Source organism: Acipenser ruthenus, chromosome 2 (assembly GCF_902713425.1).
Source record: "Acipenser ruthenus chromosome 2, fAciRut3.2 maternal haplotype, whole genome shotgun sequence".
Lineage (NCBI taxonomy): Eukaryota > Metazoa > Chordata > Actinopteri > Acipenseriformes > Acipenseridae > Acipenser > Acipenser ruthenus.
The window spans coordinates 38,781,956-38,803,965 of record NC_081190.1 but is presented as its reverse complement, the minus strand read 5'-3'; the positions used below and the strand labels follow the sequence as shown (position 1 = coordinate 38,803,965).

The 22,010-nt window shown below is 39.2% G+C and overlaps 1 protein-coding gene across 1 annotated transcript in view; it reads right to left on the bottom strand.

Annotated features, from left to right (window-relative positions):
• The window catches only part of LOC117409157 (sperm flagellar protein 2-like), a 46,052-nt gene that overhangs the window by 10,604 nt on the left and 13,438 nt on the right, over nucleotides 1-22,010 (bottom strand). The window contains 16 exon segments of the mRNA XM_058985423.1: nucleotides 131-272; nucleotides 370-500; nucleotides 2,894-3,099; nucleotides 4,476-4,543; nucleotides 5,308-5,328; nucleotides 5,622-5,840; nucleotides 6,245-6,372; nucleotides 7,932-8,068; nucleotides 9,191-9,301; nucleotides 9,896-10,048; nucleotides 10,396-10,553; nucleotides 11,128-11,263; nucleotides 11,663-11,892; nucleotides 11,940-11,968; nucleotides 16,983-17,101; nucleotides 17,892-18,111. Coding sequence (XP_058841406.1) covers nucleotides 131-272; nucleotides 370-500; nucleotides 2,894-3,099; nucleotides 4,476-4,543; nucleotides 5,308-5,328; nucleotides 5,622-5,840; nucleotides 6,245-6,372; nucleotides 7,932-8,068; nucleotides 9,191-9,301; nucleotides 9,896-10,048; nucleotides 10,396-10,553; nucleotides 11,128-11,263; nucleotides 11,663-11,892; nucleotides 11,940-11,968; nucleotides 16,983-17,101; nucleotides 17,892-18,111 — 2,208 coding nt within the window.

Genomic DNA, 22,010 nt, shown 5'->3' with positions numbered 1-22,010 from the left:
CTTTTTCCACTCTTATCAACAGCTACGATTGCCTCGACAAAACCATTTAGAATATATACTGGCAGCTTTTGTTGTACTTCTTGAATATATTGCATTTAAATAATAAAAAATACAAAAAACATGATCTCACCATATTGGAAACTGCTGTTAATGCTGCGTGCCAGATGTCCCTGACAAGCATCTCATCTTTACTCTCAAGATTTGCTGTTCTGTTTTTTATTTTTGTTCCACTTTGATCAGATGACAAAGGTCTTCTGGGCACCAGAGGGATTCTGGAAACACGGAATAAATGTCATTGGTATTTTTTTATAATTAATATAAAAATGAACAATAATATGTATAGTAAAGAAAAGGCTTGATCATAACTACCTATACTCCCAGTGTATCATTATTAGTGGGGCTTGCGAAGCAAGAGTCCCCACTTTAAATCTTCGACATCTTCTTCTTATTCTTTGGCACGCTATTCCTCTTACACCGTTTAAGCTAGAAACAACGTTCAAACTTTAAACATGTTGACCGGTCTGGAATAGTGTGCTTGTATACAGCTTTTTTATATCTTTTATACTTTTTAAACTATTAAGCTTTTTGTCCTTTTTTGTCCATCTTCATTCACTTTAATGTGACTTTTTTTCAACATTCTAAAGCTCCCCATTGTTTAAAAACTCCCAGACTTCCAACATTCTCTTTACTGTAAACGATGTAACTTTTGACACAAATCAGCTACTTTGACCACTTTCCCAACAAGTAAGACAAAAAGTTAGAGCATATGAAATCTTCCTCTACTTCTCTGTTATTCAAATCTGAAATCAAAACAGAAATAACTTTTACCAATCAAGAGGTACAGCTGTTTTAGTAACCGCATCAACTAAATTTTCTCTAACTTTTTATAAACAACTGAAATTTTGACCACTTTCCCAACAAGCTAGACAAAAAGTTAGAGGGTATGACATCTTCATCTACTTCTCTGCTATTCAAATATGAATCAAAACAGAAATAACTTTTACCAATCAAGAGGTACAGCTGTTTCAGTAACCGCACCAACTTCTTTCAGTAGGCTACTTCCCACTGTTGAATTAACTGTCATAGAACTTTAAGAAATTTCAAATTCTAGCACATTCTAAGCATGAGACAATTAGTAAACAATGTGACTTTTGAAACAAATCAGCTACTTTGACCACTTTCCCAACAAGTTAGACAAAAAGTTAGTGTATGAAATCTTCCTCTACTTCTCTGCTATTCAAATCTGAAATCAGTACAAAAATATCTTCTACCAATTAAACAGTACATGTCTGCTGAAATGTGTGATCTAACTGCCCCACAATCCAAAGTAATAAGGTTGATATAGTAGTCCATCAAAGTAATCAGACCAATTATTTTACTAAATATAACTTTGACTTTATGTAACTGCTTTGCTTTAAAAAGTAAAACTTTTTAAACTTCTTCCACTACCACAAAAATACTTTTAAAGAGCAAAAGCAAGCCCCACAACTTTACTGTAAAGTTACCATCTAGTTCAAATTTGGTCCTTTAGATTTATCACGGTTTCTCCACAACTTGTCATAGTATGCTGTGTCATAACCAGAGCTGACATTCAAGCTATAGCTGGCATTTATATGACTGCTTGGTATTACTATTCAACATCCAAATCTATGTTACACAGCAAATCAACAGAGCAAATTATGGAGTCTTTTGTACTTTAGCACGACCTTGGTGTGCTCATAGCTAGTTATGGCCATGATAGTATGTACAAGCTTTTTGCACAAGACTGTTGGGTTTATTTTGCTGCTCTTTTCAAAAGTTACTTGTAGATTGTATTCTTTTCGACACTCTCCTTAACTTGACATGATATACAGTGGCTCTCAAAAGTATTCACCCCCGTTGGACTTTTCCACATTTTATTGTGTTACAACATGGAATCAAAATGGATTTAATTAGGAGTTTTTGCCACTGATCAACACAAAAAAAGTCCATAATGTCAAAGTGAAAAATAGAATTTACAGATTGTTCTAAATTAATTACAAATACAAACCAGAAAATAATTGATTGCATAAGTATTCAACCCCTTGAGTCAATATTTGGTAGAGGCACCTTTGGACTCGATTCAACTAATTATGTGACTTCTAAAGATAATTGGTTGCACCAGAGCTTATTTAGGTGTGTCATAGCAAAGGGGGTGAATACTTATGCAATCAATTATTTTCTGGTTTGTATTTGTAATTAATTTAGAACAATTTGTAGATTCTATTTTTCACTTTGACATTATGGACTGTTTTTGTGTTGATCAGTGGCAAAAACTCCTAATTAAATCCATTTTGATTCCATGTTGTAACACAATAAAATGTGGAAAAGTCCAAGGGGGGTGAATACTTTTGAGAACCACTGTATGTCTGAGCTATGGACACCTTGATGTTTCAATCACAAAACAATCAAAATGTACATTTTTTTCACTTAGTGAACTGATTTGCTATACTGTATTGGTTTTGTTTGTTGGGACTTGATGTATTACCACAAAAACTAAAAACGGTGTTTGCTGTCTGTGTATTTTGTCTATCCAAACTTGAATTCCTCTGCGGTCCTTGCTCTGAATTTTTAAATAATTTTTATTTTGCTGCTTCTTGTCTTCTCCTTCTGTTTCCTTTTTGGCTGCACTTTTTGTTTGCCTTTCAGATTGGGCAGATCCACTGGAAGAAGATGATATGTGCAGAAGGTTCAAAGTTATGCAGTCCCTGGGTTCTGGGTTTGGAGTTTCCAAAACGTTTTTATAAGTCTATAATAATGGATTTATTTTTAACTCATTTAGCTATTGTAGAATAGCTTCAAAAGTATATAGAAAGGTGAAGTTATCTCATCCAAAACATGTTAGATACATTGTGAACATATCTTCATGTCATATTGTTAGGAAAGAAAGTTCTGTTCTATTTATACCTTTTTGGCACCTCAAGATCGCCATTTTGATCACATTGATAATGTCTACTAATGGGATGCATGTAAACTCCTGACCTGCTTCAGGAAAAATGTTCTTTTCTATGCCTTTGTAGTAATCACGGAGCAGACGTAGTGTGTCCTGGAACCGGTCCACTGATACCTGCAAAATGAAATATTCTGATGCTGAGACAACCGTCTTTACTGCTGTTTAATTTACAGTTTTAAAACCTTACACCAAACAGTAAAACTTCAAAGTTCAAATTAAAATAAAAGCATAGATCAATTGAGCATGGCAGACCATTAAAGAGTATAAAGTGAAAGTCATTTCTGTAAACATTAGACAGTAAGTGACGTGCCCATTAGAACCTATTAGCAGCAACTGCACAGAGTGGTGTTCAGCCTTTGGTATGTCAATGACAGTCAGTACACTTAACATTCTATATAAGCAGCTTAAATAAAAGACGGTACTACTTACAATCTACTTACAATGCTAGATAAATAAAGATTATAAAGTTTTATAATAAAGTTTTATAATTATAAAAAATAAACTTTCCATTCACAAGGATTCAGATAATTATGAAAACTGAACCATGTCCTCTTTCTGAACTCCAAAAAGTTAGAATTAAGAACCTCCACCTTTTTAATGTTAATAACAATATGTTTAGAAGTGTTAAAGGGACTCAATCATCATAATTAGAGTGGCTTCTCTGGCATCCTTTGTGTGACAGACCCGACAAAGGGTGCACAAGAAGCTGGACTAAAGTGATTATGGGTTGCCACAGAACACTGCAAAGTATGTATTTAATAAGAACATGTATCTGATAGTGTTTCATTATAGGTTTGTAATACAAGGGCTACTTAAAATCATAGATATTTCCCCTCTGGCAATCCCTGTGTGATTGGTTACAAAACATTTAATTTAAATAACTCTATTCAATTTCAATAGGATTAAAAAAACAAAGTAGCATTTTTCAATTTGTTTTACATTCAGAAAAAAATGAACCTACGCACTTTGTATAATAACAGGCTAAACACTACCAGCTGTCACCTATAATTTATTACACTGATGGGAATACAAGCCTCCAACTGACAAAACGGTGTTGTAAATCACATCTGGTATGGGAAAATATATATAACCACATTCACAAAGGCATACTGAAACAAATTGACACTTTTTAAAACCACTAATGTTGGGCCATCAGATATGGAGAATAATGGCAGGATGATAATTGACGGTAAAACCAAGTAAATCAGATGCACATGATATCAACTTAATTTACAGGAGGTAGTAAAATTTAGTTAATTATTCTGGAAAGTTATTTTTCAGTAAATATGCCAATTGCATCTGCTAAGTATACTGTGTCTCATTTAATGGTTATTAATTAGTTGATAAACCTTCTATTAACATAATTAGATTCAATAATGTACAAACTAATGTTCCCAGTTATTCAACAATTAAATAAATTAGTATCAGACTAAATAGCCCTGTGCAATTTTTTAAATGTATTTCAGAAACACTATAATTTTTTTTAGGTTTTTTTGGTTTTTTTGGTTTATAAGGATCCCTGTGTGATCTTCTATCCAACCATCGTTTATAATATTATTACGTTCTTGTGTCCTGGGAGAAAAGAAGAATAAATCTGTTACTTATCAGCTGTTTTAATCATTTGTCTTATTTTGATTATATCTTAAGATTTTTTTTTTTTTTTTTTTTTAGTAATGGCCATGTAATTAACAATTCAAAAGCATTCCTTCGGTATAGTTCTTAGGCAATAAAAAAATGATCTATTCAATGGCTTTCAGACATAGGTTAACACACCAAACTCACCTCTGCTATTCAAATAACTCTAAAGTCTTGTATTAACATTTAGAAATAACTGAAAACATATAAACAGTTCTCCTCTGCATTATTGGATGGAGTGCTGTCATTTTAACAGAGAAATAATGCATGCAGTATTTGCTCCAGAAACTCTTACCTTCACATGCTGCCATTTTCTCACTATAATGTTTGAATATACAGCACTCTTCCCTCTATATTTCATGATTTGATTATTCAGTAATTCATTAATTCACTGTTTTTAAATATTTACAGTCAAATATACTATTTTACAGTATGTGCCCTTCACTAATTCACTATTTTAAAGGAGAAATGTATAACAGAAAAACAAAGTATATTTACAACTTTTGCCTTTCTGTGACCAGTTTCTAAAACATAATCTATTGGAAAAGTGAACAGAAACAGTAAAACATGTGTTGTCTTTAAACAGTTAATTGTAATTCAAATGAAGGAAAATGTTTTGACACACCACTGTAACTGTAACATTATGCAATTCAAGTTTTGTAGACCACGATATTGCAAAATATAAACAAAATGTAAATGACTGAATAATCAGATGGATTGGACTATTAGGGGCAGCAGTATTGAGTAGGGGTTAGGGCTCTGAACTCTTGACCGGAGGGTAGTTGGTTCAATCCCAGGTGGGGGACACTGCTGCTGTACCCTTGAGCAAGGTACTTTACCTAGATTGCTCCAGTAAAAACCCAACTGTATAAATGGGTAATTGTATGTAAAAATAATGTGATAACTTGTAACAATTGTAAGTCGCCCTGGATAAAGGCGTCTGCTAAGAAATAAATAATAATAATCTAGTAACAGTGGGTATAGGGGTTTCCTGAGCATGTTGCTTACTCAGTACTAAATAAGGTAAACAAGCGTTTTTTGCCAAAGTTTTCTTCCATGGTCAACTTTATATCCAAGCATTTTAAACTCACGTACGTCAGCTCTCTGGTGCAGTTCTGCTTTTGTCTCCTCATCTTCTCGCATGTCATCAGAGATGCAGTTGGACTCATGTTGCCATTGAGACAAAAATTCTTGCTTGTGGTCAGGGCGTTTAAGATACTCTTTAAACTCTTTTCTGCTCAAGTGAAGTTAAAGTTTAGTTAATAGTAGAGTAATCATGATGGCTTGAAAGTCAATGGTATATTATACATCTTCATTTGCATGTTGCTTTAGGAGACTTGAATAGCTTTAGTACTCAAAATGTGTTAGCAGCAGTTATTTGTGGTAGCTAGGGGCACCTTAGCTATTGCCCTTAGCTAAAATGTGAACTATTTTTATCCTGGATCCCCAGTGGTTACAATGGGTGTTGTATCTTGGGTACAGTTTTAGTTCATAGTTCTGTGACCTCTTGAAGGGAAATCAGTTATACTGTCAAAATATAAAGTTGGAGTAATACAAATACTGTTTTCTTATTGCACCTCCAATTGTACCCAGGATAAAAAGGATTTGTGTGCATTGACAAAATAAAAAAAATCTCACCTGATATTGAACAAGTAATGGATGATTAAGTCCTGTTCAATCCGTAGATTGTGCATCACAGCCTTGGTGTTATTAATTTAAGTATTGCACACATTCTCCCAGTATGGGACCAAATATTCAGCTATTTCCTGTTAAAAGCATACAACTTGTAATGCAATTTTGTATACTTTAATTCAATACTGTACAAATGCTAAAGATTAAAAAGATTAGTTGCTGCAGCCTCCTAGTATAGCCCCTAATATTTACTTGTACGGTAGGTCAATTTCACTCCAATGGTCAAGCTAGAAACAGACCATGTGGTATATATATATATATATTTGACATATATATATAACAACATGATAAAATCAGCTTTCTGGATAAATATGGGGGTAATACTTGAGGAATAGCTGTGAATGCTAACAATTAAATTACTGTTAAGTTTAATCAAGTTAACCTGTGTCACCACTATGTAAACGGAAAGCATCCTATTGTAACTAATTCATTATTCACAGAGATGTACAGTAAAGTAATGGATTTCTTGAGATATATCACCATTTTTTGACTCCAGTCTTTGCTGAAAATTGGTAAAACTGACCTATAGCTTTTCTAAAACCTGGATTTAATATATATATATATATATATATATATATATATATATATATATATATATATATATATATATATATGGTTTTGAATTTGAATACAGTGTACTCCTCTTAGAACAGTGATTCCTAACTCCAGACCACTCACAACGAATGGCTTTGTTTTAACCAGTATCATAATATTAATTTAAATCTGCATTGGTGTTTACTGCACATACCGTACGCAGATGGATTGGACTATTATTGGTCCGCAGGTGGCATGTTTAATTTTGTACACCAGCTGATTCCGCACTGTTTTTCATTTTTAAATCTATGTTAGCAATTACACATTAGTGTGTCGAACATGTTTATTTTCAATATATTTTGCTGTCCATAGACTGCTTGCATGCGTGTGTGAAAATTATTATTATTATTTTTTTTTTTTTTTAAATTTAGTCGTGCCAATTAGTTTTTTATTATTTTTCTCCCCAATTTGAAATGCCCAATTATTTTTAGGCTCAGCTCACCGCTACCACCCCTGCGCTGACTCGGGAGGGGCGAAGATGAACACACGCTGTCCTCCGAAGCGTGTGCCGTCAGCCGCCCGCTTCTTTACACTCTGCAGACCCACCGTGCAGCCACCTCAGAGCTACAGCGTCGGAGGACAACGCAGCTCTGGGCAGCTTACAGGCAAGCCCGCAGTCGCCAGGCCAGACTACAGGGGTCGCTGGTGCCCGGTGAGCCGAGGACACCTTGGCCGACCTAACCCTCCCTCCCACCGGACGACGCTCGGCCAATTGAGCGCCGCCCCCTGCGAGCTCCCGTCCACGGTCGGCTGTGGAATAGCCTGGACTCGAACCGGCGACGTCAAGGCTATAGAGCGCATCCTGCACTCTAGCGAGTGCTTTTAATGGATGCGCCACTCGGGAGCCCCCGAAAATTACATTTTTAATATCTGTTAGAAATGTCCTTGCCAATTCAATCCTCTGTTCTGGTGACAATCACAGTGGAGATGTTTGTTTTGAAATAACTGAGTGATTCTACTGAGCAGATTGAACTGTATTGCGATCAGCTACGGGTACATTATCCTACCTTGCAGTGGTTATTCTTGCAAAACTACTTACATTCGGGACTGTTTCCTCCACATAAACCCATTGATCTGAGCCTGGCTTTGGAAGTGGTGGTTCAGTAGGTGTAGGTTCAAAGGGTACCACTGGGGTTGTGGGTTCAGATTTCTTTCCTGATCTTCCTCTGCCTGAACCTAAAACATGAAAAGCGCACAACAGCTGCATACTTGTACAAAGTTCAGCACAACATACATGTATGTTTTACACAACATATATATATATATATATATATATATATATATATATATATATATATACAGTACAACCATTTATATAGAGGTGGTGTACAGGTAGTGGACAAAAAAATGGAAACACCAATGTAAAGTCACTTAATAGGGTGTTGGGCCACTATGGTATCCCACTCTGTGGAGTTCTCAGCGGACCGTTTTTGATGAAACTGGCTGCTTGCGCCCCAGGTTGAAATTTGCAGTCAATTGATCTGCAATTGCTCGCCTGTTTTGCCTTGCACTTCGAATTAATGCACGGATATCACGATCGTGGAGTATGCGCTTATGCCCACTGTTGCCCTTTGCTGATGATGTCTTTCCCTCTGAGTTTCATGCCAACATCACCTTAGACACTGTTGCTCGTGAAACATCAGCAAGTTGAGCTGTCTTGGTCACTGAAGCTCCTGCCAAACGTGCCCCAACAATCACCCATCTTTCAAAGTCACTGAGGTCTCCTCTTGCAGCCATGCTAGCCATAATTATAGGCAACCAGGCCTGTCCAGCATTTTTATACATGACCTTAAGCATGTTGGGATGTTATTTGCTTAATTAACACACGACTCACACCTGTGTGGAAGCCCTTGCTTTCAATATACTTGGTGTCCCTCATTTACCCAGGTGTTTCCATTTTTTGCCCACTACCTGTACCTGTTATTGCAGTGTATCCCATGGCAATAACAGGGTAAAGTCAAAGTATAAATCAGTCCTATTGTGTGCTGACAGTCATCTAGCCTAGGAAAAAGGATACAGTACCAAGGAATAATAGAAATCTAACAAACCACATGTTTATTCTCCAAAATAATTGTACTGTACCACTACTCAAAGTGGCACAGCAAAACATTATTTTTCACAAGCTTGCTTATCAGCCCAGGTAAAAATGTATTTACTTATGTGGATGCTTAAAACATTGTTCTTGAAAAAACATTCAGGAGCTTTACTATACAGGTGACAAGCTTGATAGGTAGTGCAATATGAGGCCACGGCATGGAGCAGAAAGACACACAGAAAATCCAAATGATTAATCTTTACCCGAGCAACTAGCTCCAGACTTAGAGGACTTTCTAGATGGTTCTTTTCCTTTAGGTGATGCAGGCTTTCTCCCCTTTCTGTCCTTGGCTGAGCCGGGAAGACTTTGTGATTCTGTTAGAGATTATACATTATTGTGTCAGATATTTCTAGCATTGCATAGGCAGTTTTAGTACACATTCAATAGCCCACCCCTCTCTGCAGATCAACTTGATTCAATCAACCACCTTACCATTAACATCACTGTCTGTCCTCTGTGAAGTCCACAGCACATACAGGTACATAAATGAATATCATGTACTAAACCCCATATAACTTTAAATATTGCAAAAAAGAAAAGCACACTAATGACATTTGAAGCAGAAATGTACAGGGAAGCAGCACTGACGATCACAGTACATTTGCAGTTCGACAGTGCTTTTCCCATGCATACGCCATGTGTTTACCATTCTGTTATATGGTTTATCATGTTTTGTTTGTTTTTTTACAATGCTTTTCCATGCATGTCTGTGATTTACCTTTTTACCAGTACTTTACAATAATTTCACTGTGTATTGGCTCTGCTTTACTACAATTTGCATGGCTTTTAGTAAACTGTTATAAGAGCCATTAGTGGGGGCTGAAAACAGCAAGGAGTGATTTTTTAAATATATAACAGTATATATTTTTTCCCTATCTGTAGCAAACAGGTAGGCCATTGAGACTAACCTTTGGGAGATTTGGATCTAGGCCGTTTCTCTGCTGGATGAACTGGGGTTGCAGGAGGGGTAGGAGCAGGAGCTGGTGCGGGTGGGGCAGGGATTGTTTCTTTCTTTTCTTCTTCAATTGGTAGTTTCTTTCTTTCTCTTTTATGACAATGTACTGTATATGCATTTAAGACATCAAATGATTTATGGCACTTACGTATAAAGGTTATGAGAAAACCATAACCTCAGTACACGGGAGTCTATTAAGGGCACTTTTGATTGTAAAAGCATAGATCTTTTTTTTCTGATAATGGTGTTTTGATTGGTAATAGGATCATGTGTTCCAGGCTTCAAGTGAGTCAAGCCACAGGATTGTTACACAATCATAACAGATTGTGTAATTGTTACATAGATTCAAATCATAAATACTAACAATTAGTAATTTGTCATTGTAATTATACATTTTTGCTACTCTATTACCAGAGCACACTACAGTATATCAATGTGGTGGTTTACAATTACCTTTCTGTTCCTTCTGGATCATTGCTTCAAACAGTATAGATTCTACTTTTTTACACACTATATCTTCTTCCATCTCCGCATTAACCTTCACAAGAATGTTCTGCCGTCCTCCAAACCAATCTTCGAGTTTTGGCCAGGTGTCGAGAAAACCAGTAATCCTTTCATATAGAAGAGATATTGAATTGATTTTAAAAGTTATAGTAATGTATCATTTTAAAACTTGATATATGGTGCTAAACTTGGATAAAAAAAAAAATCTGTTTGCAAGCCATGCTTTCTGTTTTACATGCCTGATCATTTCACCTGGATGGTGAAATTCTCTTCACCACTTCAATAGCTTCTTTGCTGTCATTAACCAACCAGCTGCTTCCCCTATTTACTGACATTCTTTTAGTCAGTAATATGCTTTGACTTAGAAGACACTGAGGTGTTGCACAGATTAGCAGTGAATCTGTCTAAAAGATTAAGGCATAGAAACTGAGAACTTGCTTTTACCTAAAGTAGTACCAGATACCATGTTTTAAATTGAAAACACTAACATGTGTTTCTTTTAAAACTTTACATTTAAGACTAGTTACCAGGTGAATATTTAAATGTATTGTTCAAGATAGTAAAAATCAATAAAATGTACCACATATCACTGCTTTTGTTTAAGCCATTTATTTAATGGGGGGTGGGGGCTCGTTCTTTTAAAACATACAGTATTTAAAACAATCTGTAACCTTGACTTACCTATGTTGTATTTGTTCCTGTCCATGAGATAGGTCCTTTACTGCAGCAACCATTTCTTTGCTTCCAACACCTGTGATAGATCCTTCTGGGGGTGGATTAAACTCTTCTTGACATAGGTCAGAAGATTGCTGTCCACCTGGAAAAAAATATTCTCATTCTACCCAGTTTAACTTTTTTTTTTTTTTTCTTTTTTTTTAACACTCTGATAAGTAATATTTTCCATATGGAGTGGGAAGCTGTACTTTTTTCTAAATAGTAGTCTGGGTAAACTATTTCAGGTAACCCCTAGCAAGAATATAAAGAAATAGGCAAACATTTGGAGCAATGCTTATTTCCTAATCTGTTGATTGCCTGGTCCCAGGGTCTCTTGTTTTACTTTTTGCCAGTTGATTCTTATTTTTTTGATTATTGAGGTGTGGGTAGAGTAAGTAGCTATGTTCACAATGATGGTATACAGGTATACAAAAGTATATGCAATAATACTTATTTGGTTTTTTTTTTGCATGTCTCCCCATGTTATTTCATTATTACATACATGTGCTTCCTGCAGTTCGTCTCAGCACCATGTTGTCAGACACATCAAATAAGACTGCCAAATCCAAAACAGGAGGAGGAGAAGGTGGTTCTTTTGGAGCTGTTGGGTCTGTTGTTAATACTGATGTTTTACGTTTTTTCATCTTTTTTGAGACTGCTTTGTCAGGGTCAATCCCTGAGAGTGCTTTCTCCAACAATTTTGCTTGATTTAAATTCACTGGTATCAACAAGCTGCTCATCCGGGACACTCTTTCCTTTTTTTAAGGATCTTCTCCAACACTGCACCAAGTTGAGCACGAGCTGTTAGCTGGTAAATAAATCAGTTAGCATATGATTGGTTATTATATGAAGATTGTTTTTTAAATTGTAATGTTTAATGTTAACAAATCCCTACTCCTATTTTAGTGCAGTATACAATATATTATGAATTACAGAAGTCAGGAGCAATAACTAGCAATTCATCATGACAAAAAGAGGAGAGAATTGCAGGTTTTATTGTAATTATACTGTATATGTTTAGTTTTGCTTAAGAAGAAGTTTTAAACCAATAAAATGATCTTTAAACATACTGATTATTTCCAGGCCTGACTGCCTTCAACTTTTATCCTGTCAACATAATACGCTATGGCCCGCACTGGACAGAGTGTATGGAGCTGTCACTCTCTGTCAGACTGGAAAGGAGGTGGATGGAAAGCTTCCAATTCCACAGACTGGTTGACATGAAATACTGAGATAGTTTTCGGCAAAAAAGCCGGATTAGTACGGAGCGTAAACTTTGTCGTGGCTTCTGCAAAAATTAAGCAGGCTTTCGCAATTGAGAATGCCTGCACCTCATTCACCTGCTTTACGGAGGTGATTGCAAGCAAGAAAGCCACTTTGAGCGATACAAATTTCAGCTTAGCTGAATGCAAGCCTTCAAATGGAGGCTTCATGAGTGTATCAAGCACCACATTAAGCCTCCAGCGAGGAAAAATATCCTTGAAAGCCTCTGAGCTCCTTTCAAAAATTGCGAATTCCTGGGGAGACCAAGTCAATTTTGACATGGCAAGCTGAAATAGCTGCCAGATAGACCTTTAATGTAGTGGGGGATTTCCCCTTGTCAAACAGGTCTTGCAAAATTGCAGTATAACTGCCATGGGACAGGTTGTGGGATCGAACCCCCGAGGCAGGCACCACGTCTGAAAGACGCCTCACTTGTACCCATACTGGGAACGCGTGGATGCTGCTCTGGCATTTTGCAGGGTGTCAGTAACCCTATTGCAGAACCAGATGGCTCAAAAACAGCCATTCAGGGGCCAGACCCAGATCTGCAGGCTCGATGGGTCGGGATACCATAAGGTCCCCCGCGTCTGACTGATCAGGTCGTGGTGCTTGGGCAGTCTCCATGGCTGGCCGCTCAGAAGCTCCATCAGGGCTAAAAACCAGAGGCTCCTAGGCCAATAAGGGGCTACTAAGAGCACCTTAGCCTGGTCCTGCCTGATTTTCTCCAGACACAGTGGGAGCAAGGCTAGCAGTGGGAAGGCATATAACAGTTGGCTCGGCCACTGGCGTGCCAAGGCATTTATTGCCAGTGGGTCCCCGCCTCCTGTTATGGAGAATAAGAGGGGACAGTCGGTCGATTCATGCTCTCCCGAATCTCTGCCAAATGAGGGTGAAGCCTCCATTCTGGGGTGCTGGGAACTCTCCTTGAGAGGAGGTCTGCTGCCCAGTTTGTCAAACCGGGCAGGTGTACTGTAGGGGTGCTCTATAATACCGATATACCGGTATATTGCGATATTCATCAGGCAATACAATAACCGGTATTTGAACAACAATACCCGGTATTCTTGGTTCAATTGATTCAGGGAAAGGCTACTGGAAAATGTCAGCTATTATCTCGCAAGATAATCACTTCCCACGAGAACTCGTAATGCGAGCGGTGCCAACACAGAAGAAGATATGGCAGGAGCACACAGGGATTTTGAGCTGCTTAAATTCCTCAAAGCAAAGTCACATGTGTGGAATCATTTCTTAATAAAAAAATCTAAAAAGGATGCATCAGACATTGCGTGCGGTATGTTGTTTATGTAAGGCTGAAGTAAAATATGCTGTCGGTACCACCAACCTTACATACAGTGGTATAGTCCTACATATTAAAGTACCAGAACGGCAATTAAAATATAGATTTTTTAAAACAAATTACACAAATTCACGTTTTTTTGTTTGTTTTTTTTAAATATAAATTGAATTGTTGCCAATTATTTTTATTATTTTCTCCTAATTTGGAATCGGCAATTATTGTATTATGCTCAGCTCACCGCTACGACCCCTGCGCTGACTCGGGAGGGCGAAGACGAACACACGCTGTCCTCCGAAGCGTGTGCCGTCAGCCAACTGCTTTTTTTCACACTGTGGACTCACCATGCAGCCACCCAAGAGCTACAGTGTCAGAGGACAACGCAGCTCTCGGGCAGCTTACAGGCAAGCCCGCAGGCGCCTGGCCAGACTACAGGGGTTGCTGGTGCGCGGTGAGCCGATGACACCCAGCGCGGCCAATTGAGCGCCGCACCCTGGAAGATCCCGTCCTTGGTCGGCAAAGGAATAGCCTGGACTCGAACTCGCGATGTCCAGACTATAGAGTGCATCCTGCACTCCACGTGGAGTGCCTTTACTGGATGCGCCACTCGGGAGCCCCACAAATTCACGTTTTACTTGTACATTGAAACATTTAATAGGTAATGCATGCGTCTCTCGCATGTGACTTTTGGGCTACTCCCCCTTGATCAGTGCTGCCAGATTGGCTGGTGGTTTTCCAGCCAAATTTGGCTTGTTTTGAAAGCGTCTAGTGTCTTTGGTGGCTTGGTTATTTTTTGGCTATTTTTATCATGCATGTTTTTTTCTATTCCTTTCAATTATGAGGTCATCTCCAGCGCAGAACTTCAATCACCACGATGCCCTGTATAGTATAGCATGTCCTCCCAACCATCTTTTTTCTGGAGCTCTGCATCCAATAAAATTACGAATTGCACAAACGCTCAGTTATTTTTTATTCGTCACCAATTTAAGAACTGTATCAGTAGGGCCCTGCGTTTTACGCGACCTGCTTTCTTAGGCTGCACTTCATTCCTCCCACCGGGAGGTCATGTAGTCTGTTTAATTAAATCACTTATTGATTAATAATCTCCCGATTCCTTTAATCATCTCAATTAGTCATTCTATTAATGCGTATTGGCGTGTTGATTAGGTGGCAGCAGCAGCTACGGACATTTATTTAGTCATGCATCCCTTTATTACTAAGACGTCTTATTCGATATTATTTCTTAGAATATGTAAATAAATAATTGAAATGTTTCAGTTTACTAGTAGAAACACATAAAACAGCACTGATTCCCGGAACAATTGATATAAAATACTGAACTCATAACATCATTGCTGTAACATATCTATTACAAATATAACATAGTAATAATAATAATGCAAGGTTGTTCGCAAGCAGCACGTTAAGTGTCACTTACAGTTTCATGAAAGAAAATGTCCCATGCATTAAATGTTGTTATTAAACTTAAGCATCGTCAGTCGGTTAACCCTGCCTTCTTTCATAGATTGACGTTGTTCTGTAAAAACTTGGCCATAAGAAGAAACACTTCTTTCAGCATCTACAGAATTGGTAACAACTGACAAATACACTTTAGCCTTTCGTGTTAAATTGGGAAATAATTATTCAGCTTTAATCCAAAATTATCATTCTACTGCCATTTTCTTTTGCACATGGTAGGTATTTGTCCATTTCTGATTTACAGTCAGCATCAAATCCTGGAATAGAATATAATGGGAGGGCTTCCAGATCCAAACTACACACTTATTGTGGGTCGAATATCTTTACTGCCATCAGAAAGTTATGAGCTGGTTGAAAAAAACATGGTTTCTTTTTGCATTGATCCGGGTTGTAGTAATTAGTCAGTTTTTCAGAAACCTCATGGAAGGTTTTTACACATAGTTTGTTTATTGTGGCGTCTGTGCTGTGTACCTCTTGTGTCATTGCTCGGTATGTATTTATTAATTCTGCAACTTTATTATATGTTTGATGGACTCTCACTTCACGGCTTTCAAACCACTGAATCAGATCCACCAGTCCCTTGGCAGCAAACTCCTCAGGTTTCTGCATGGCTTCTGTTTTGGCCTGAGGCTTCTGTCTCTGCACCGGTTTTGAACACCACCGGTGGCAGCTGGTGGAGCCGGCTGTGTCGGTCTTTGAGGCTGCTGGTGTCACTGGTTTGCGCACTGGGAAGCAAGTGCACCAGCTCCTTCATGGATTCCCGAGCTCGGTGAGAGCGCTGCAGCATCTCGTCCACCGCAGGACCAAAGGTATGCCCTGGTTTAATAGGGGCATGCTTTTCCCCATCAGGCATGCATGCCTGAGAAAGCTGCCTGCGTGCATGTACAAGTGCAGCCAGGTTTCTACCTACAGCCTGCCCATTCAGTTTTTACAGACGGAGCAGGTTCTTATTAACCAGGTGCAGCTCATCCAGTTGTGGTGGTGAGGGCCTGTGGCTATTAGAGAGGGACCTCACTAAATAAGACTGGTAGGCTACCAGAATATTATTAAAGCTGCCCAGCCATGTGGCGAATGCACTGGCTGAATAGCACTTTTGACTCTGCAAGCACAGTTCCTTCATAGGAAACACAATAAATGCGAAAATCTATAGCAGAAAAGGTAAAAAGTACTTGTCTGAATAGGCTCTCCTGCAGGGTTGGGGTCAATTCTGAATGGAATTGGAATTTGTTGGTAAATTCTGTATCCTGAAGATTTTTTCAATTCAAATTCAAATTCCAATTCTTGAATTGAATTGGAGTTTACCAACACATTCGGAATTGACCCCAACCCTGCTCTCCTGTCAGGTCAGTTCTTGAAAGGAAAAATGGTGCCTAGATCTGTGCGCACAGGCATTTATACCTTCGGGGGCGAGCATGACTGCATCATAGAGTCGGCTGAGCAGTTTTGTTATATCTTATTCAGGTTTTGGGTCTACATTTTGTACATGAAAGGGAACTACATTTTATGTAAACCTTGTGGTTTCTAAAACAAGTAGGAGAAGCTTGATAAAAAATAATAATAATAATAATAATTGGGCAGCTGTGCTCATTTTAGGTACGTTCTGAGTTTGGTAACTTGATCATAAACCACAAGATGATATGAACATGTCATTTGGTTTTAAAATGCTTTAACAGAAGGATGGCATTTGTAAAGCGACACACCATGGGGTATCACATTTTATTTACACGGCAAACAGGAAAATCATGTTAGTTTGAAACGTGTAGGAGTATTTTTGTACACAACTGACCTGGTTTTCTTTTCTAGTTTCCTTCTCTTCTGTTATGATCTCTGTCTCTTCACTGTCATAAAAGGCTTTTACAGCTTCCTGAACTAGGCAGTCAGAAGACAGAATCTGGATGTGGTGAGCTGATAAAATAACAAAGATCATTTTATTTATCTGCAGCCCCTTTCCTTTGAAGAAATAGGCATGTTCAGATGCTTCAGCAAACAGGGATCTATACGTGATTGATAATGAAAACCATGCAATGCCATGAAACAGCAACAGCAATGTATCTTTCATCAAAATTGGGGAGCGGGGCATGTCAAGAATGAGGGTTATTAGTAATCATAGTGAGAGAAATGAGTAAAATGACAACAAGGAGGGATAAAGAGTGAATTCAGTAATATTGCTTATATTAGTAATCTGTAATGTTTCAGTATTTAGAAAAGTCTAATAGCTATGTTTCAGTTTACTATTTGTATTTTGTTTTACTATAGTTGACTATTATTTACCATACATTCACTACAAAAATGACGGGACTTTGTACACTTAACTGTACAGTTTTAGTCATGCATTCAGCTTCCACTTGCCCTATTGAAGAGTTTTGACCTTATAAAATTAATTTAGAGGGGGTGATGGCTAGAGTGCCTCAACCACCAACTTGAAATTTAAAGAGTTGCAACTTATCAAAGTTGTTTTAGACATACTCACCTACAGTAAACAACATTATAGAGATCTGGCCTGGTTCAAAAGGTGATACATTCAGAGTAAAGAGAAACAGTCAGTAGAATCATGTGAATCATGTGAAAGGTAGTGACGCTGATTTATGTTTCTGATTTATGTTTCTTACAAATTGGAGGTTGTATTGGGACAATTAAAGATCCATACTATACTGTGTGCCGTGTCATTTTTTTTAGGAAAATGTTTTTAGCATACCTCTTGCTATTTTAGCCAAACAGGTGGATTTGCCAGCAAACAGTTTTCCCATAGCACATGCCTTCAGTGAGAAAGGAGGGAATTCAGGAGGTGGGGTTGGTGGTCTGGGTGGATTTATGATGTCAAACAATCTGCGAATCACATGACCCAGGATGTTGTTGTTTGCCGGAGGTTCTTTTACTTCACACTCTTCAGATGGGGCCCATTCCCCAGTCATGGTCTAAAGTAAGAATAATATTTTCATAAGTAATAATAATTTGCACAGTTGAACTCATTCCTGTGGAAGTCAGGTGTATGTAAATACTGAGTTTGAAAGTATGTTTGTCTACCAGATTACAGAGTTTCTTTAAAATGTAAAATTTTATGGAAACAGAACAATTGAGACAATAGACCACATTCAAGTTATTGCAATCAGGGAAACTAATTCCTATTTATATGTCTGTAACCTTCACAATAAGTGCATTTAAGTGCTTGCATATATGTGATGATTTGATTTCCATTACACGAGAGTAGATGTTAAAACTTCATGCTGATTTGAACTTGGCTCTCGCCAAGATAAGCACCAACTAAGACGTAGCTTTACAGTAAACTAATGTGATCCATATGCGTCTCCATCCATTTACGTTTCCTTCCATATGATGATGTAGATATCCTTCTGTCTGGTGTTAATGGCTGAAGTGTAATGCTGGCTCCAGGGATCAGCTTATTTTGCCTCCCTGGCGCATCAGCACACACAACGGCTGCGATGCTGGCTCCGGGGATCAACCAAAGTGCGGCCTCCCCAGCGCATCAGCATGACAACCGTCTGGATTGAGCTAAGTAGGGTACATCTCTGGGGTTTTCAAGTGGGCACCTTCCATCCTCAGTGTTTCGTCGACTAGCCCACGACACCTCAAGAGGGCTCGACGGTGATTCTGGCGTCCCAGCATCACCCCCCTCCGTCCCCCACTCAACTCAGCCCAGCTTACTTACCTGTCCCCAGCCAGAATCTTTCCGTCTCAACCACAGCCAGTTGCTGCTCCTCTCTGCTGCTTCAGATAAGTTCTTCACTGTGCGACGCAACTCTTGGCCACTGAATCCGACGTCTCTGAGAAACCGGGTTGTAGAGTGTGCCACAAATCCTCGACAACCCACTTCCACTGGGTAAACCCGAACTCTCCATCCTCGCTGTTCCGCTTCAGTGGCTAGTTGAGCATACCGCAGTTTCTTCCTCTCATACGCCTCATCTACAGCGTCCTCCCATGGCACTGTTAACTCTACCAGGTGAACAAGGCGTGCTGATCCAGACCACAAGACAATATCTGGTCGAAGGTTAGTGGTGGCAATCTCAGGTGGAAAAATAAGCCGTTGACCAACATCTGCCAGCATATTCCAGTCTCTAGCAGCTTCCAGTTGTCCTGGGCGAGGATTGGTTTTAACACCTTTTCTTGGTGGTTGCTCTCCTGGGCGGAGGAATGTTGTCTTTTGTGTGTAATGTTTTGATGGAACAGGTGGCAACTTATTGGTCATGTTACGCTTGTCTTCCAATGCTAAGGCCAAACATCGCAGCACCTGGTCATGGCGCCAAGTAAACCGTCCTTGGCTAAGAGCCACCTTACATCCTGTCAAAATGTGCCTTAATGTTGCAGGTGATGAACACAAAGGACATGAGGGATCCTCTCCTACCCAGAGGTTTAGGTTCTGTGGTGATGGGAGAACATCATATGTTGACCTGATGAGGAAACTGATCCTGCTCTGTTCCATTGACCATAGGTCTTGCCAGCCAATCTTGCGTTGTTCCACACTCTCCCATCTCATCCATTCTCCCTGTTTGGCCTGGGAAATGGCCTTTATACACCTCATCCTCTCCTCCTGCTTTTGCACCTCGTTGACTACCAGCTTCCTTCTTTGAGCTGGGGCCGCCTTGTGCCATGTAGGAGGAGTTGAACTGAAACCAAGACCCCCTCTTCCATGCTGAACTTGCCCCATGATATCACCAATCCGAAGGGCAGCCTTTGCATCTTCCACAGCTTTCTTTGCCGCCCACTTTCTTCCAGTTTTCAACACAGGTGCTGCCTCCCTTACGCATTTATCGCGTGACTCTACTAATGTCATTTCCAGTCTGACCTTGGCGCACTTAAACTCCTCGGTTAGAGCAGAGACTGGTAGCTGCAGTATTCCTTTACCATAAAGTCCCACTCTGCTGAGGCAGCGTGGAACTCCCAACCATTTCCTGATGTATGAACTGATTAAAGCTTCCAGCTTCTCTACTGTTGTCAAAGAAACCTCGTACACAGTCAGTGGCCACAGCAACCTCGGCAGTAGACCAAACTGAAAGCACCAGAGTTTTAGTTTACCTGGTAGAGCGCAGCTGTCTATGCTCTTCAACCCTTCCACTGCTTGTTGTCTAACTTCTCCCACACGAACTGTGTCCTTTAGATCCCCGTCGTACCATCTCCCAAGACTCTTCACTGGCTTCTCAGACACTGTTGGTATTGCCTCACCATTAATGAAGAATGTTTTATCTACTACTTTGCCTTTAATTATAGAGATGCTCCTTGATTTAGTGGGCTTGAATTGCATTCGTGCCCATTCAATGTTATTGGTTAATTTGCCCAATAATCGATTAGTGCAGGCTACTGTTGTAGTCATGGTTGTCATGTCATCCATGTATGCTCGAATTGGTGGTAGTCGCATTCCAGAAGCCAAGCGCTCTCCTCCTACTACCCATTTTGATGCCCTAATGATTACTTCCATTGCCATGGTAAAAGCCAGTGGAGAAATGGTGCATCCTGCCATTATTCCAACCTCTAGGCATTGCCATGTAGTGCTGAATTCTGAAGTTGAAAAACTGAATTGCAAATCTCCAAAATAGGCTTTCACTAAATTTGTTATTGTCATCGGTACACTGAAAAAATCAAATGCTGCCCAAAGTAGTTCATGTGGCACTGAACCATATGCATTAGCCAAATCCAGGAATGTCACATGGAGCTCCTTCCTCTCCTTTTTAGCTGATTGAATTTGTTGCCAGATCACATTGATGTGTTCTAAGCAACCTGGGAAACCTGGAATGCCCGCTTTTTGTATTGAAGTGTCAATGAAGCAGTTCTTTAATAGGTAAGCTGACAATCTCTGAGCAATAATGCTGAAGAAAATCTTGCCTTCTACGTTTAATAGGGAAATGGGACGAAACTGACTGATGCTTGTAGAATCTTTTTCTTTAGGTATAAAGACTCCACCTGCTCGGCGCCATGCTCTTGGTACAACCTGTTTTTCCCATGCCACTTTCATCAATTTCCACAGAATTCGTAGAACTCCTGAAGCACTCTTGTACACTCTGTACGGAACTCCATTAGGCCCTGGAGATGATGAAGCCCTTGCTTTTTTCACAGCTTGCTCTATTTCTTTCCACTTAGGTGCACAGTCCTCCATTTGGTATTCTGGTGGATTGATAGGTGGGATGTCTGACGGAATTGACATAGGCTCCTGCCTTTTTGAATCTGTATGTGTTTCCTCCAAATATCTCTCCAGCTCAACCTTAGATGCTTTTAGTGTGCCATTCTTCTCACTGGTGAATAACTTCTTTACAAATTTGAATGGGTCTTTATAAAAGTTAGCTCTCGCACGCTCCTTCTTTTTGTAGCGTTTCCGTAGGCGCTCAGCTCTGCGCAATGTTGCAAGCTTATCTTTTATGACCCTTTGTAAGAGATTGAGTCCCTCCTTCTGACTTTGTTCTGCTCTTCTCCATTGGTTCCTCAGCTGTCTCCTTTCTCTAACTAAGCGTTCAATCTCCTGCTGCCGTCTAGACTTTCCAGGAATAGTTTGTACTTTTTCCTTCCTTTTTTCAACTCCAAACCTCTCACTTCCATATGCGTAGATGATGTCCCCAAATTTATCCAGCTTCTTTTCAACTGTTCCACTTAATCTTTCCAATGCAACGCAGAGATCTGTGTTTACTGTGTCCCATGCAGTTTTCTCACAAGCTCTTGGCCATTTAACTCCAGGCTTGTGCCCGTTGAGGTTCTTTTCTCTCTTATGCTGGTTTGTCTGACCGGGTTCACAAGGATCATTAGGTTCATCACTAACTGTGTCCATGCAAGTCCTCCTCACATCTATGACAGGGGTGCTGATATCCTGCGA